Source organism: Parus major, chromosome 15 (assembly GCF_001522545.3).
Source record: "Parus major isolate Abel chromosome 15, Parus_major1.1, whole genome shotgun sequence".
NCBI lineage: Eukaryota > Metazoa > Chordata > Aves > Passeriformes > Paridae > Parus > Parus major.
In genome coordinates this window covers 3347270-3363828 of record NC_031784.1, presented here as the reverse complement: position 1 = coordinate 3363828, position 16559 = coordinate 3347270, and the positions used below count along the sequence as shown (strand labels likewise).

At 42.7% G+C, this 16559-nt stretch overlaps 1 protein-coding gene across 1 annotated transcript; it reads left to right on the top strand.

Annotated features, from left to right (window-relative positions):
* Window positions 1–312: 312 nt before the first annotated feature.
* Window positions 313–15378, top strand: PPP1CC (protein phosphatase 1 catalytic subunit gamma). The gene is made up of 7 exons (XM_015644328.3): window positions 313–566; window positions 9396–9527; window positions 10557–10787; window positions 11894–11998; window positions 12949–13172; window positions 13596–13730; window positions 14129–15378. The coding sequence occupies exons 1-7, from the start codon at window positions 512–514 to the stop codon at window positions 14216–14218; spliced, it is 972 nt and encodes a 323-aa protein (XP_015499814.1). The 5' UTR covers window positions 313–511; the 3' UTR covers window positions 14219–15378.
* Window positions 15379–16559: the final 1181 nt, after the last annotated feature.

Below are 16559 nucleotides of genomic sequence, written 5' to 3'. Positions count from 1 at the left end.
AGTCCCTGCCCCTGGAAGCGCTCAAGGAACCACTGAATGTGGCACTTGGTGCCATGACCTAGGTGACATAATGGTTTTTGCTTATAGGCTGGACTCCGCGATCTCGGAGGCCTTTTCCAACCTATTGTATTCTGGGACTCTGTGACCGCCACCACTGGTTCCGCCGGTCTGCGACTGTCGCGACACCGGGAGGCGGCACCGCCGCACTACTTCCCGTCCCGGGAGCGGAAGGAGCCCGCAAGCAGAGCCCTATCACCCCGCCCTCTTCCCGCCCGGCCCATGAAGGGTTTCCGACGGACCGCGTCGCGCTCGTGGTATCCGTGCGCCAGGCGAGCCCGCTGAGGGGACGGCGGCCATTTTGTTCAGTGCTGGCTCTGTGCTGAGGGGGCGGGGGGGGCAGAGAGAGCGAGGGAAGGCGCAGAACAGGAAAGGGCAGAACGAGGAGCGGAGTCAGGCCGGCCAAGCCGCGAGCGGAGCGGCGGGGAGGGCTCCGCCCGGCCGCTGAGAGGCGATGGCGGATATCGACAAGCTGAACATCGACAGCATCATCCAGCGGCTGCTGGAGGGTGAGGGTCGGGGACGGCGCGGTTGGGGGGGCGGCGGGGCCGATGCGCCGCGTCCCGCCCGCCCGGCGGGGTCTGAGGGGGCACCAAAATGGAGGGGCGTGAGGCGCTTTGTCTGCCTGGGGTCGCCGCCGCCGCCTCCCCGCCTGGCTCGGCCCCGCAGCCCCAACTTTCCCCTCAGCCCGCGTGTTTCCGAGGCGTTTCTGCATTTTGATCGCCCGGTGCAATGCTGGGACCAGCCGGCTGCCCCCTTCTCCCCTGCAGTTCTGAGGGGATGCTTAATCTAGTCGTATGTTCGAATGAAGGGATGTTTAATTTAGTCGTATTTTGGTAGGAAGGTCTTTTAAAAAGCCTGGGGTGCCTTTCATGCATACACATGGTATCGGTGCATGGCTGGGTAGTCGTGGGGCTCTGAAAATAAGACTCAGCGTGTTTGAAGAGTGTTTGAGACAGCTTTTAAGCAAGTCGGGAGGAGACTGTCATGGGTTTTAGTGTATGCTGGGTTTAGCTTTGATTAGCTGCTTGCATTAAAGCTGCCACAGGATTTTGGCTCTTAATTCGTAACATATGGTGGGTTTTTAGGTGTGAATAGAGGGTTGGGGTTTGGTGTTTCAGACAGTCTGAAAAAGGGCTTATTGTCTGCTGTTCTGGTACTTTGAGGTGAAAAGAGTTGCCCGGGAGTTTGTAAAGCAAAGGAAAACCTGGAAGTTGCAGGAGGTGTCTCCAGCATCGTCCCTTCGCTTGCAGGGATCAGCACTGGACTGGGCTTGACTGATTTTTAGGGCAAAAGACTGAGAAGTTGCCAATGACAAATTCACTTCCAGGCATCAAGGAAAACTATAATTGTTCAGAGAAGGAAGCTATCCTTGATCTATCTTCATTTCACGTGTGTCAGGGCAGGCATCTCATCTGGACTTACTCTTGAAAAGCTTGGTCAGGGATTTAACTTTTTTCCATTTGGCACAAAGTCAGCTGAAATATTGCTGAGAAAAATGATGAAGAAATATCTTTTCTTACACACTTTCCTTTTTACAGGATTTTGCTTGTGTAATGCTTGGATAGCAAAAGGTCAGGCAGAGGAACAGAAATTCTACTCTAGAAATCAATTGGAGTTAAAAAATCCTGTAGATGAATTACGGGATTATTGAATAAGTAAAAGTAAATGGAGTTTTTCCTCTGATCCAGTTTGGGTTTTGCCTGTTACCAATTTAAACCACCCTGGTTTCAATTATTTAAAGACTTCCCTTCATAAAGTTAGACCAGGATTTTCCTGAAAATCTAGTAATACGACTTGTAAATGTCAGGTCTCGTATGTCATATGGTTGGTGACATATTAATACATGCTCAGTTTAACTGCAGATATTAGTTACAGTTCTTACTGATTTCCCCTAGCGTAACTAATGCGATATTTTCAAAGTGTAAATTTTAATTTTTAAAAGCATGGGTTAGACCTTTCCTAGAAAGACATGTGATTTCTCTGTTTAAAGTTTCAAAAAGTAGTAAGATGTACTATGTCAATATATTCTGCTCTTACTCAGTTTATATCAGCATTTGATGTTTGGAGCAGATAAGAGTTCATAAATCAGGCTTCAGAAGGTTTACTGACCTCTTTTAAGAGGTGCTTCATGCAATTACAGATGTTACCTGAGGTTGCATCAGCTTCCAAAACTGAAATTAATATTTTTTTTTCATTATTAATATTGCAGCTGGGATTTTGGATTCCTTGAGGCACTGATTGTCTTTCAGTATTTAAACCAATTACTGGTGTTAGTAACCTGTGTTAGTGCTTTATTTGTTGGTTATTAAATGTCTGTTCTAAACATCTTTGCCAGACAGAGAGTAATGACTGACCTTTTTGAGTGTCATTTTTATACCTTTTTTTTTTCCCTAAAATATTGCTGCATTTTAGCACACATTGCATTTTAGATTTAGAGCAAACAAATGATTGTTTTTCAGTGCAGTTCTGGTAGAACAAGTGCATAATGTTAGTTACACAAAGTGGTGTGCCCGTGAGCTTTGTGTCAATACCCCTTCAGACAAGGCTGCACACAGATTAAAATCATATTCAGGCATGAAAACACTGCAAAATCTGGTTTAATAATCAGCTCACAAACTGAATTGCCCAAATCCTTGTGCAAGCTGTAATCTTAGAGCAATTTAGTATTTCATTATAGCTCTCTTTAAACTTTAAATACTTACACATTTTTATAGCTGTTAACTTAGGTGATTGTGCTACTAAAATTAAAAGGGTTTGAGCAGGGGGACTTAGCCCTTTCTAAAGGTAACAAACCCCAGTACTAAGGAGATTCTTGATGAAATACTGGAAATCAGTGAGCAGATAACAATTAGGTATTTCTTTTATCATGTGCCCTAGCATTGCCTTGTAGAAGCAGTGAATCAAGTCTAATGGTTGAGGTAAAGTGAAGGGTGAATAATAAATTTCTCTTGCTTTTGTCCTTAATGCAGGATATTAATAATGTATTTGTGAGGGATTTTAGTTGCTTTCTATCCTGACTCCTCTGCTCAACTGACATTATTCCTACTTTTCCCCCAAATAGTGATGTTCTCCCACCCACATTAGGCTATTTAGGTGAAGTTATTAACTTGTTCTTTAAAAGGCCTAGAAATACATACTTCAGCTTCTCATTCTAAGGTAAATATTTGGTCTTCCTTGCTCCATATGTTTATAGTACAGAACCTTTTGGCGTTGAAATGTCACGAAAACCCATTTTCCAGTAGCATTGTTCTCAACCTTGGAAAGCCATTCAGGGAAAACATTGAAAATACTGACTTTTTTTGCTGTAATTTAATTCATATTTTCTCCCTTTACTGATGAGGGTTCTGTCCTGCTAGGAGCAATTTCCCGAGTACAGCTTGTCTGACTTTGTGACTTTCAGTAACTGTAATATCCACGAGAATAAGAATTGTAGTAAGTAACAGTATCCTGCACTGAATATTAAAGTGTTTTTAAGTGTCTTTGATATTGGATAGAGGTTCAGATATTGATGGAACTAATTCAACTTTCTGAGGAATAAGAGGGGTCAAACATGAGAGCAAATTAGGCCCTTTCTAGCAAGGTTACTGAAGGCAGCAACTGCAGCTGAGTGTGCTGAGTCAAAAATGCCAAGAGACAAGAAGATGCTGAAAAACTCCTTGTAAGATAAAAAAATCAGTGGCACCTGTATGGTCTTGGAAAGGGTTCCAGGAAATGGCAGAATTCCTGCTTGCCTCAGTAAAGAATGAGTGACAAATCCCAAGACTCCCTGAGTGTGAGCGTGGCTTCCTTTCTGTGTCATGTCAGATGGAGTTTCTATAACTTGAGCTCCTTATCCATTTCCTTCATCTCATGTGCTGGCAGCTTTTCCAGATAAGTAGGGTCTGGTTTGGAGCTCACAGTCACCTGTTTAGAAAACAGGACTGAAGTGTATTAGTCTTGCCATGGTAACAATAAATAATGGGTGAAATAACTATTTCAACATACCTAAGTGACCCAAGTTGAAATCTGTTTCTGCAAAACTCTCCTGTGCTGCATCCTCTGCAGGCACTGTTAAGGGAAAATTGAATAATGAATGGAGGCTACTTTGGATAAAGCCACATGAGGCTACAATGGTGGTAGCCATTCTGAAAGCTGCAATCCTGGCTAGTGCACTAAAATCAGCAAAAAGACTCTTAAATCTTTAAACATTTCTGTTTATACACCCACAGATTTCTATTCCCAGTAAAGCCTGTTGTAGAGATGTCAAGGAGATATTCTCTCTTAATTTGCTTTAAATGGGGAAAGATTATCATCTACTTATTAAAAATAGTTGAGCTAAAGAGCACAGATAAGATTTTGCTCACCACAGAGAAGATGTTTTCTCCCAAAAGCAGTCCTGTAATTCCTTTTTTCACCTTTCTTCTAAATACAGCATTAATTGGGACTGCAGGGTTACTTGCCCTTTAGCTTCCTTTACTGGGGTAAGAGTGATTCTCAGAGATGTTAATCTGAAATGTCACATTTACTCATGGATGAGCTGGGATGCTGTGGTGGAGTTTCTCATGGACAAGCAGCATTTTTTGACCTCAAACCATATAATTTTCCCTAGTTTGTGTAACTTGATGTTGTTTCCTGCTGTGGTGCAGCAGTTTCTAAGAGTGGGAAATAGAAATTCTTTTCATTCCAAAGACCAGCAGCATTAGATTCTTATCAATGCCATGGATTCAGATAAGCCTGTTAAATTCTGTGCCTGTTGCCATCAGTGAAGTGGAGGAATTTGTCCCCTCTGTGAGCAGTGTGAGTACCTGTTGCTCCTCACCTGTCTGCAGTGTGGAAATACGTTACAAGAGAAAAAGCTTGTAGTCACGCAGAATCTTCCATTTGATAACACTGCTCTGAACTTTTGACATAATAGAAACCAGATGAGAACTTTTCAGAGCTTTGTGCACTGAGAAGATGCTTTTCCATTTCAGTTTTGAATTTGAAGCAATATGATGAAAGCTGGTAGTGCCTGCAGTAAAGTAAAACCTTTTTTACATCAACCACTTTCAAGTTATTTATTCCCTTTGTGCCTGTGGTGCAAAACTGACTGTGAAACTGTCATCGGGAACTGCTAAAAACTAGATTAAAACCAACCTGAAGTATTTTTGGAAATGTCACTATGATTGCAGACATCTTAACGTAAAATGTGGTGAAACTGAGAGACTTGTTTAATAAGCCAGAAAAATGAACTGACCTGTAGATAGACTATTTTTCTTTAAACATTTTCTGTAGGAGAACTTGATTCTCACACTTCAGTTGACAGTGTTTCAGCTGCTTCTTTTAATGCAATACTGAATGGAAATGAGATGTTTGGATCACTGCAATTTCTGGCATTTTTGAACTTCCTGCTATTTTCGAATACTTCTCTAAGTATCTGTCCCTTTCATATTAACCTTGACTGACGTAAAGGACTGTATGGCACCAAAGTGAGGATTGGAAAATGCTGAGGGTGGGTTGGAAAGTGGGAGTCTGTTGTACTCTGCATGCATATGGTCTCAGACTGTTGTACATTCTGCATCCCCCAGCTCCTGACCCATTTATCCCTCCCAGGGAAATGTAGAATAGTTCTCAATGTCAGGCAGTCTTCTGACTCCTGGCAGCTGCAGCAACACTTTGTACTTGCTGTTTGCTTGCTCCGGAATGACAGGGTGCCTCAAGTTCTTGTTCTTCTTCCTTTTCCTTCCTTTCCCCCTCTGCTGGGCACCTGTCACACTGCACTGTTTATAATACACTCATTTTGGAGTTGGTATCTTCTGTTTCCATCAGTTTCTCCCACTCTTGGAAATCAACGATAATTTTAATAGTGGACCTTGTGTTCAGAGCAGCCCCTGCAGAGATCATCCAGGATCCAGGGAGGGATTTTTTCTATAGTCGTTTCCATCTAGTGGAGAGCTTATTTTTTTACAACTTCTGGCATTTGTACCGCAAGAAAGGTTTTACCTGTTAGAAGACTGCCCAGACTGGACACTGAAATTCAGAGAATAATTTCTAGAGAAATTATTTCTAAGAACAGGAGCATCTCTGCCTAAAGAGGGTGGGAACATTCTGCTGTCTGGAAATGCTGCAGCAGCATGTTCAGACACAAATAAAATACCACTCGAAATGGGCTGAGGTTTTTTTTCCCCAAATGATTAATCTCTAGCTTGTTCCACAGTCAGTTCCAGGCTGTCATTTTTGAGAGGTTATTTTTTATGCATTGAAAGGGCAAATGTGCCTGTACAGTACTATCGAGCTGCTCTTTTGCCTTCATGACCAAGCTGTCAATTAGTATTATACTGTCTGATCTCCACAAGCTGCTTTGTTTTGGTCCAAAGTGGAGAAACAAACTGTAAACACAACATATTTTTCATAGTGTACTATTTTTGCCATTCTTAGAAGGACTAAGTAACTTGAAGACCCAGAAAAACCTTTTAAGAAGTCATTAAGACTGAATATCCTGCATATCTGTGCCAGCTCTTTAACTGTGGATGAGAAAATCCTTGCACTAAAAATACAGATTCCTCAAACCAAGATGCACTGCTGCATTTTTGGTTCTTCTGAAGCCAAACTCACTTTTGTTTTCCCAGCTTTTCAGGACATACAGGTTAATGTCACCAGAAATTGAACACGCTCGTCTCCTCTGTCCAGGTTCTGTGTTGGACAAAGCAGTGAAAATGTCACTGGCAGGCAGAGCTGAACCAATTTTTCCTGTTCTTTCATCCATGGGGTCTGTCCTAGTGAGTTTTGGAAGTGCAGCAAAGCATCATTTCATTTTGTCAAGGTTTTCTACAGGCAGTGACTAAAACTGTGTGAGGATTATACCAGTTCAATAAAAATCTATTGGAAAAACCTAGAAAACCTATGTCTAAAACAGTGTTCAGATCTTCATTTAATCTTGAGCAAAAATGAAGGCACATGTTTATTCATGAGCTCTAGTGATTCAGTGCATTGCATAGTCTTTATAATATTTTGTACTTTTTAATTTATGGATGTAAAGTACAGAGTTTGGTTTTGGTAATTTCTAAGAAAACTAAATGCAAGTATTTTGTATTGTCTCTAAAAAAAAAAAAAGATGAATTGTAAAATCTACGATTAAGTGACCATCCATTTTATATTTACAATTCAGGCAGTTTATCACTTAATTCTAAAAATTTCTGTTCTTTATTGCTTCTGGATATTTGGCATTTTGAGTAACTTGCTTGTTGCTCAGGAGTCTTTGGAAAATTACTGTATGGATGAAAAAATTACTGTGTAGATGAAAAGCCTCATTTGTGATAAACTGCTATGACAAAGATTTAACTTCCATTTACATGCTTCATTACTTCTGAGATTTTAATGAAAGACATGAAGTGCAGTGGTAATTCCAGTGTTGGCATGTAATGTCAGTGGTGAGTGATAACACGTGGGCAGTGAGGAACAGAGGAGCAGGTAGAGCTTGAAAGAGAACACTGTTAAAGCCGTGACTTTTGACCTACAGTAATGTCACTGTGAGCATGCACTGTGATCTGAGCTCGAGTTTGGTTTTGAAGGTTGTTTGAGGAAAGGTGGTGTGGTTTAAGGCACTGTCAGTGGTTCTGCAGGGCAGGCAGTGCCACCCTGACGGGGGACTCTGGGAGTCAGCGTGCAGGGAGGGATTGCTGTGGCACTAACACTGCGAGTGCTGGCAGAGATCACATCCAGTGTCATGGATTTCGTGGCTGTTACACAGTCATTATTTTATTCGTGGTCTAGATAAAGGTGCACTCTCACTAAGCAGTGTTTTCTGTGCTTGATCAGAGGCCTGTGGAAAAGTCAGAAGCTTCTGTGCTAGTGAGAAATTGGAACACAACTGTTTTTTGTTCTTGCTGTTCCTAAGATTTGCCTCGAGCACCCCCAGCCTTTCCCACTGCAGTTCTCACTTGGCTTCATACAGCGCGAGGCCCACAGCGATGGCAGAGATTTGAGTCATCTGGAGCTTTCATATTTCTCACTCGGAGGTTAAACAGTAGCAAAGGAATTAGACTGAAGTGGTAGCTAGCTACTAAGTTATTCAGGACTTCAGGAAGATAATACTGTGTAGGTTCTTGTGTTTGAAAGGATTCAGGCTTGTTGCTTGCTTTTTTTGCAATTGAAGACCAGACCTTTTTGGATAAGGGCATAGATTCTTCAGTCTCAATGCCATAGAGTTGCTCACAGTAAGCCACCTAACCTGGCAGCCTTGGCAGTGGAGGGGTTTTGTTTCTGGAGGTGTTGGCAGAGCATTTCCACCCATCTGTGACCCAAGTTCTCTGTGTTTGGGCTTTTGATGCAGCTGAACCAATGGGTTACATTGTGAAAGATAACTGCTGTGCTTACTTCTTTTTTTCTTTAGCCATATCACTGTTACATGTTGTCACTGGTTTTCACACAAAACAAAAATATAGGTTTCACCAGTAATGGCATACTCATAATTTTTTTTAATCCAGTCTTAACCCATAAATGCTGTTGTGTGCAATTTGGGCCGTAGTTACAGTGCTGCTACTGTAGAAATGTTCTTTGTATTTCTGAACAACAGAAAGAGGAGTGTGGAACTTGTTCAGGACAGGCTGATGTCCTTGTCCAGAGCAGGAAGGAAAGCTTTAATGGATGTTAAAGGAACAGTCATGAATTGTTGCACTGGGGGAGATTGAAGCAGTGATGGTGTAAAGGATAGGAGTTGGGAGGGGGAAATGCTTTGGGGCTGGGAGATTGGTCTCCTACTGGCTCTTCTCTTACCCTGCTCAAAGGCAGTGATGATGGCAGCTGTTTTGTCATCATGATCCAAAACTATTTCCTTACTGATAGTCCTTGCCTTCCAGTCATGTGCATATTTTTCTTCCCTGTTTTCCAACTGCAGTGTAGAACCGGCCAGTACAGGATTTATTGGTGCTGTGGTCTTGTTTAGGTACTGTCTTGGGCAAGGTGATTTGCTGGTTTAGGGAAACTTGCACATTTGTCAGTGACTGAGTGGCAGACGGCCTTTGCTCAAGTTCAGAGAGCTTCCAGAGAACAAGCACGTTACTGCTTCACTAAAAAATAACATGTAAATAGTCACACGGTCCAAGATGGGGTTTATAACTGAATAGAACTAAACTGATGCTATTTAAAATGTGACATTTTTAACGGAGGAAGTGTTGAGCCGTGAATTCTGTTAAATGAAAGTAACATACGACTGGAACAGAACACATTCCCCTTTCCCTGGCACTGCCATTTCACCCCAGTATACCGATCCTACCCTGGTACCTCCTCATTCAGTGCTGCTCTGGCATTTAGTCAGGCTCTTAAAATAACACTAGAGATGTTGCTGGTTTTGATAACTGGCTTCTGACTTCTGACAGTGCGAGGATCAAAACCAGGCAAAAACGTCCAACTTCAAGAGAATGAAATTAGAGGACTGTGCTTGAAATCCAGAGAAATCTTCCTGAGTCAGCCTATTCTACTAGAACTTGAAGCTCCACTGAAAATCTGTGGTGAGTACTGTGAGTTTTGGTTTGATCTTGGGGGAGGTGTCAGCTAAATGCAGATCTTAAGCAGAGAACAAGTGCCAGATGCTACTTTCACTTACTGACAGTGAAATTAATAAATAATTGTAGCAAAAGGTAAAATAAAAACCTTGCTGAGTGTATGGGGCTGAGGAGTGGAGAGGGGGGTAATATGTGGGAGTTGTATTTGGGACCAAAATAATTCAAACACAAAACACAACTGGTCCAGTTTCACCAGGTTGGGGGAGAGATTCATGTGAAGTTTTGTAAAGAAGTTATCAAATAAATAATGCTTGGCCCAGTCGTGACTGAACAAGGGGAAGCAATGAGGAACCCCAGTGTTTAGTGTGCTGCCATACAAGGCTGAATTGTAGTTTGACAGTATTTTAAAATTCTGCTGGAAACTTAAATTTCTGTTTCTTGGAATTACTTTCTAGTTTGGTTTCACTGTGTTGCATACAGCAGTGCTCATTTTGCTCACATGTACATGTCTACTTATGCTAAAAGAATGAAGAATGTCAGCATAAAAGCCTCAATAATGGAGTTTTGAAAGCTTCCAGCAAATAGTTTTTTATCCTGCTCTAAAACAGAGGACTCATTTCAATTTGAAGCAGCTCATTCCATATTTATAATATTGGTAGTCTAAAATCACAATTTAGTGTTCCGCTTGTCAGAAACAAGCCCATGATTTAAACCAAAGGCAAAAAAAACCGATTTCATTTTTGATGTAGTTTCCCTGCTAGAATTTGAATTACTGGGTGTTTCCAGAAAACAGTTGGTTCCTTGGAATCTTGATTTTGTTTTACACACACAAATATTTTTGTGTAACTACCATTGCATAGATGTCAAAATGTGATAATTTTATGTACATTAACTGTCATTTTAAGTATGTTATGGGCAGTACCTAACTGCAGGCTTCTTTTCTTTCTGAAGTATCTTTGATTTGTTCTTTCTCTAGAATCAATCAAAGAATGTAGTGAAGGGTCACTTAAGTGTCATGTCTGAATCTCCTTGCAGGTGACATCCATGGACAATACTATGACTTGCTCCGACTCTTTGAATATGGGGGTTTTCCACCAGAAAGCAACTACCTGTTCCTTGGTGATTATGTTGACAGAGGAAAACAATCTTTAGAAACAATTTGTCTTCTATTGGCCTACAAAATTAAATACCCTGAGAATTTTTTCCTCCTCCGAGGGAACCACGAATGTGCCAGCATCAATAGAATTTATGGGTTTTATGATGAATGTAAGTACCAGGCATGTGTGCCTCTGGTGGGTGTTAGGTGGTTCCTTCCTAACTTAAAATGCCCTCTGTGCTCTTTAGAGGGGCCTTGGCCTATTTTACAGAGAGGAGTCTGTCCTTCCCCTGGTCCTCTTGGAGTCTCATCCTCACAGTACAAAGCAGCAACCAAGTGGGTAATTTTATTTGTTTGCTGCTGTGTTAACTAACAATTCTCACTGGTAAAAATCATAAGATAAGGGCATCTAATGAGAGATGGGAGAACTTAATTTGATGTGCATTACAGAGGTTCACCTCTGTTTCATTCATCTGATGATGATACGTACAGACTGTGTGATGGGGGCTGTATGCAGACCTTTCCCAAACACAACAAGTAATTTTGCTGTGAAGTAGAAGCCAATGTTCCTGTTTCAAAGGATGTGATTTAGTCCAGATAATGTAGAGATGATACTGTCAAATTAATTGTGCACTGAAGCATGTTGGAACTTGTGTGGTGGGACACACTTGGCTTGCAGATGACAAGATGTGCACTCCATGTCTTGTTCTCCTCCTGTGAGGAAACAAAGATGTGTGGTATTTCAGAGTTGTCTCCTCAGAGATTAATCACAGGCTTAGTCATATATCACAAATATGTTCAGGGTTCATATCTGGGAGAGTCCCTTTGAAATTCATAAAACTGTGGCAGTTTCATTTTTCAGTCCTGTTTCATTTTTCAGTCCTGTTTATTTGCCGAAAGCCAGTTTTTGTGGTAAAGCAGAATTTTAAAGAAAATCTGCTTTTCAAGAATTGCTGTCTTCCTCTGAAAGAAATGGCAAACAGCAAGATTTTCTGCAACAGATCAAATTCTCCAAGGGATAATTTGCCAAAGCAAAGTTGGGACTGGAGAGCCTGGTTGCCAACTGTTGAACAGACTTAGGGTGTCCTTGAAGCTGTGCCACACTGAGGGACCTTTGCCACTGTCTTTAAACAAATAAGTCGAAGAAAATCAATTATGTATAGGCTCTAATGCTGACTTTTTGCAAGTCTCAGTAAAGTTCAGGCATCTATGTTAGGTTGGTTGTGTTTGTGTTCGAAAAGCACATTGACTGGGTTTTTCTCCCAATCTCTTCTAGGTAAGAGAAGATACAATATTAAGCTGTGGAAAACCTTCACAGACTGTTTTAACTGTTTACCAATTGCAGCTATTGTGGATGAGAAAATATTCTGCTGTCACGGGGGTGAGTAGCAGTTCCTTAGGTGATGTTTGAGGAGCTGGAAAACTCAAATCATGGCAGCTTTATGTTTTCATTGCTGAAGCTTCAAAACAGGGATTTTTCTCTGCCTTGGCTCAGGAAGGAAGGGTTGGGCTCAATGAGTGTCAATTTTGTGAATCCTGGAGCCAGTTCAGACACGATGATCTGCTCTTCCTTTTCCTCCAAAAGGCACCTTTAATAGCCTCTCCTTTGGAGTAGAGACTCCTTGTAGAGTTACTTTAGATGAGCAGGAGTCTGATGTCTGTCCTGAAAACATCTGTTTCCACAGAAACAGAGTGGTTTGTGTTGGAAGGCACCCTTGGTGATCAGTCAGTAGAATTTCCCCCACCATGGGCAGGGACTCCTGTCACTAGGTCAGGTTGCTCTAAGCCCTGTATGATCTGATGAGTTTAATTAGTAGAAATTGATTTATGCCACATGATGCATCTTTTTCTGGTCATAAAATACAGATTGCACCTTAAATGTTTTATCACTTGCGAGTCATTACAGTTGCCCAGGGACTTGCATCAGTGGAAAATGGTACAAGATTGGTTTGATATTTTATTTCATCTTACTGGGCCTGATCATCACACTGAACATTTCCTGTGATTCTTGGTGTTGATGCCTCTTTTATTTAACAGCTCTTTTATCAGACACTTGCAAAATATTAGTGAGATTATTGTAATCCTGTAAAATGTGGAAATGGCCTTGTTTTATCTTGCTGCCAGTAAATCTCCTAGAAAGTGACTTCAGTTCCAAACGCTTTGGAACAAATGCTGGATTTAAAAAACGTCAGTGAATGTCGCCATTGAGCTACGTAAAATGGCAGTGGTGAATCACTTTGAATCCAAGTTATTTTTGTCCTGGGTGAATGTCAGTGTTGCAGAGCAAAGCTGGACTAAGCTGGGACCTGCCTGTGTCTTCCCTGTGAACAGGTTTGTCACCAGACCTGCAGTCAATGGAGCAGATCAGACGAATCATGCGCCCCACGGATGTACCAGACCAAGGTCTCCTGTGTGATCTCCTGTGGTCTGACCCTGACAAAGATGTCTTGGGCTGGGGCGAAAATGATAGAGGAGTGTCCTTCACTTTTGGTGCTGAAGTGGTTGCTAAGTTTCTTCATAAACATGATTTGGATCTCATATGTAGAGCTCATCAGGTATTTTCATTTTGTACACTAAACCACAGAATAACGTAGGTTTGGGGGACCTGAGGTGGTCACCTGGTCCAGCCCAGGCCAGGGCAGACTTGTGTCAGCCCAAGGTGCTGAGGATCTTGTGTGGCCAAGTTGTAAATACCTGTGAGGGTCTCTGAATGTGCTCCAGCGTTTAACAGCCTTTATAATGAACATTTTCATATAAACTCTGACTCTCTTGAACAAGGGCTTTCTCAGTGTTAGTGGACTTTGTTGCTCAGCTGATTCTTGTGATGCTCCTGTTTAAACAGTTTGAGCAGTGTAATAGTTTGAAACTCGTGCTCCTTAAACAAAGCCAGGTTTTCAGCGCCTACCTCTGGAAAAGTTGCTTTGTAGCTTGTCAGGAGGAAACTGCCCAGACTAACACCTCTGCTTTTATCTCTAAAGGTGGTTGAAGATGGATATGAGTTTTTTGCAAAAAGACAATTGGTAACTCTCTTTTCTGCCCCAAATTACTGTGGAGAATTTGATAACGCGGGTGCCATGATGAGTGTGGATGAAACACTAATGTGCTCTTTCCAGGTACAGTATCTGAAGATCTTTCCCTCCTACTTAGTGAGGTCACGCATTAAATTTGTGACTTGTTTCAAATAGATCTTTACAGCTGTCACTTGTAGACAGGGCAGTGTTTGCACTCACATTTCAAAAACATGATAACTCTGTGCTGGTGTGAGTCGGGGAACTGTTTTATCCTGGAATTAAATCACCCAGGCAAAGCAGTTGGCTGTCAGCTGCTCCCACTGCTGTGGGCTCTGGAGCAGCTGATCCCAAAGCCCGGCTTGGGAGCAGGAAACATTGATTTCTTGGCACATTGAGATTTGTCCAGAAGAACCACCAAAGGTAGTGCCTTTAACAGAGAATTACTGTTTCACTGGAAGACAGCTAAAACTTTTTGCTAAATGACCCCTCTGTCTTTGCAGATTTTGAAACCTGCAGAGAAGAAGAAGCCCAATTCCAGCAGACCCGTAACACCTCCCAGGGGTATGATCACAAAACAAGCCAAGAAATAGTCACTTTGGCATTGCCTTGTTGGGACTTGTATCATAGTCTATAACCTTCATTTTTAAACCTATCATGTGTGCTGTTCAGCTTGCTCAAAATAGATAATGTGTTTGTGGTTTTCCTTTCCATTTGATGAATGACATTTGCTGGTTGTAACAGCGAATGAAAGACTTTCCTCCCTCCCAGGAAAAGAGTTTGAAAGTCCCCCTGTGTCGGTGTTCCAGCTGCACACTCCACAGCATCTCCCCGCCAGCCTGTAACCGCGGGGCTGGCAGGGCCTGTACCATGAGTAGTGTAAATCTTGTTCTTTAGGATCTAAAGAGGGCACTCGTGTGCTGTGAGAGTAGAGATTGTTCCTGTCAGCAATTACATACTGTTCATAAAAACCACTGTGAACTTTTTTTACGTTCAATTTTGTTTTAAAGGGATTGCTTTTATGTTAATGTCTTGTCACGTACACGTTAGTTTTATTGCTGTTGACATTAGGAATAACCTTCAACCTTGCCAGCACCACTGGTAGGATGTATATTTAATTCAGACACACGTCCCTCTCCGTATACTTCAAATGACAAAGCCATTATTTTAAGTGTTTGTGTCTCTTTCCTGAAGCCAAAGTTCGCTTAGAAACCCGTTTGTACACAACCCCCCTGCCGAGTTGGCCGGGCTTCCCATCCATGCCTTCCTCTCGGAGAGAAAAGGAAGTGCTGGCTGGAAATAGCAAACAGAAAGGCTTGACCATGCTCAAAGTGAACACGGTTTTGTACAGTTTCCGTGTGCTCAGTCGAGCAGATCCCAGTGCTGAGACAGCAGTCCCGGGGCAGTGACACAAATGGCTCTGGGAGTGACAGAAATGGCTCTGGATCTGCTGGAAGGGGTTTGTGCATTTCAGCATAAAGACTTTGTTCTACAAAGAAACCTAGAAACTTGCTTGATAAGCCAACCAGAGGTGTTGATCTTGATCACCGGTTTATATAAATCTCTCACAGAATCTTGTTTTTTAAAAACTGTTGATCTTTTTTGAACAGATGACAGTGTAAAATATCATGTAGTGAAAATCACTTATTAAATAAAGAAATTGTTAAATCTTCTCAGTGTCAGTTTATCACAACATATACACTACTGCTCTCCAAGGGCCTGACGTAGAGAAATAAATTGTTCTGGAAACCCACGGATTCTTGGTTTGGATTTGTCTGAGCTGCAAGAGGTGATTTCAAATGGCAGTGTTGGGTTTAGCTCTGGGTCTGGAACCTCAGGTTTAGCCCCTCCCAGCCGAGGGGTGCAGCTCCTGCAGCACTGCCCGTGGGACCACTGGTCCTGAGCTGGTGTTTGCCACAGCCCTGCTCGGAGCCAGGCAGCAGCGCACGGTGTGGGGGGACAAACTCAGCTCGGCTCCTGCTCATTGTTCTGTGCACAGAGGGGATGGCCTTGAGTGCAAGTGCTGCTCTGAGAGGGTTGGAGCTGAGACCAGACCCATTTCCTCTGTTTTTTAATTAGAGAACTAAATTTCTGGTGAAATGGGGAACCGGAGTCCATTTTATCACTGCTGGCTGTTGGGGCAGGAGGCTCAGGGTGCCTGGCTCACACAGGTGGCTCAGTGGGGATGGGTGAGGTGTGTGCCAGCTCCAGGCACCGGTGTCCTTCACTGCGTGTGGAAAATCCTGTGGGGTGTTCTGCACTCAGAGGAGGTGCCCGGTTCCTACCCTGTCCCTGCTCTGGGACAGCTGCAGCGCTGCTGCATCTGCTGAGGAACAAGTTTGTCATTGGAACGCCCAGCTCTGTCCTGGTGTCCCACTGAATTCCCCTCTTCTGCAGTGAGTGGGACTCGCTTGTCACAAATGCATTTTCTGGGTAGTCTGCAGCCATTGACTTTATTTTTTCAATGTATTTCTCTGAATCAAAGAGCTATTTTCCTACTCTGAAGACATTTTTCCCTTCCCTCTACAGCCGATTAATCAAAAACCTCTAACTACCTCTGCTGAGCTTGTTAGATCAGATGTCAGAGATTACCTGGTAAGGCTCTCACAAACTTTCACCCTTTGAATCACACTTGTGGTTTCCTTTATAGCTGTATAATTTTTCTCCCTCCTTGTCTAACACCCTGCACATCTGTTATTGCTTTGTGGGTGGCAACACACGTGGAACCGGTTGGGATGTGCCTGCTCTGGAAGGGACACGGTCACCCCTCCTCGCTGGCCGTGCTGCCTCTGGCTGTGCCACACCTTTGGACTCCATGGCTTGTTTTTTGCTCTCCCCAAATGCAGCTTCAGTGACACAGGTGCCTATTCTGGGCTGTGCTCTCTGCCTGGCTGCATTCCCTGAGGTTGGGTCATTCCTCAGGCTCCCTGGGGT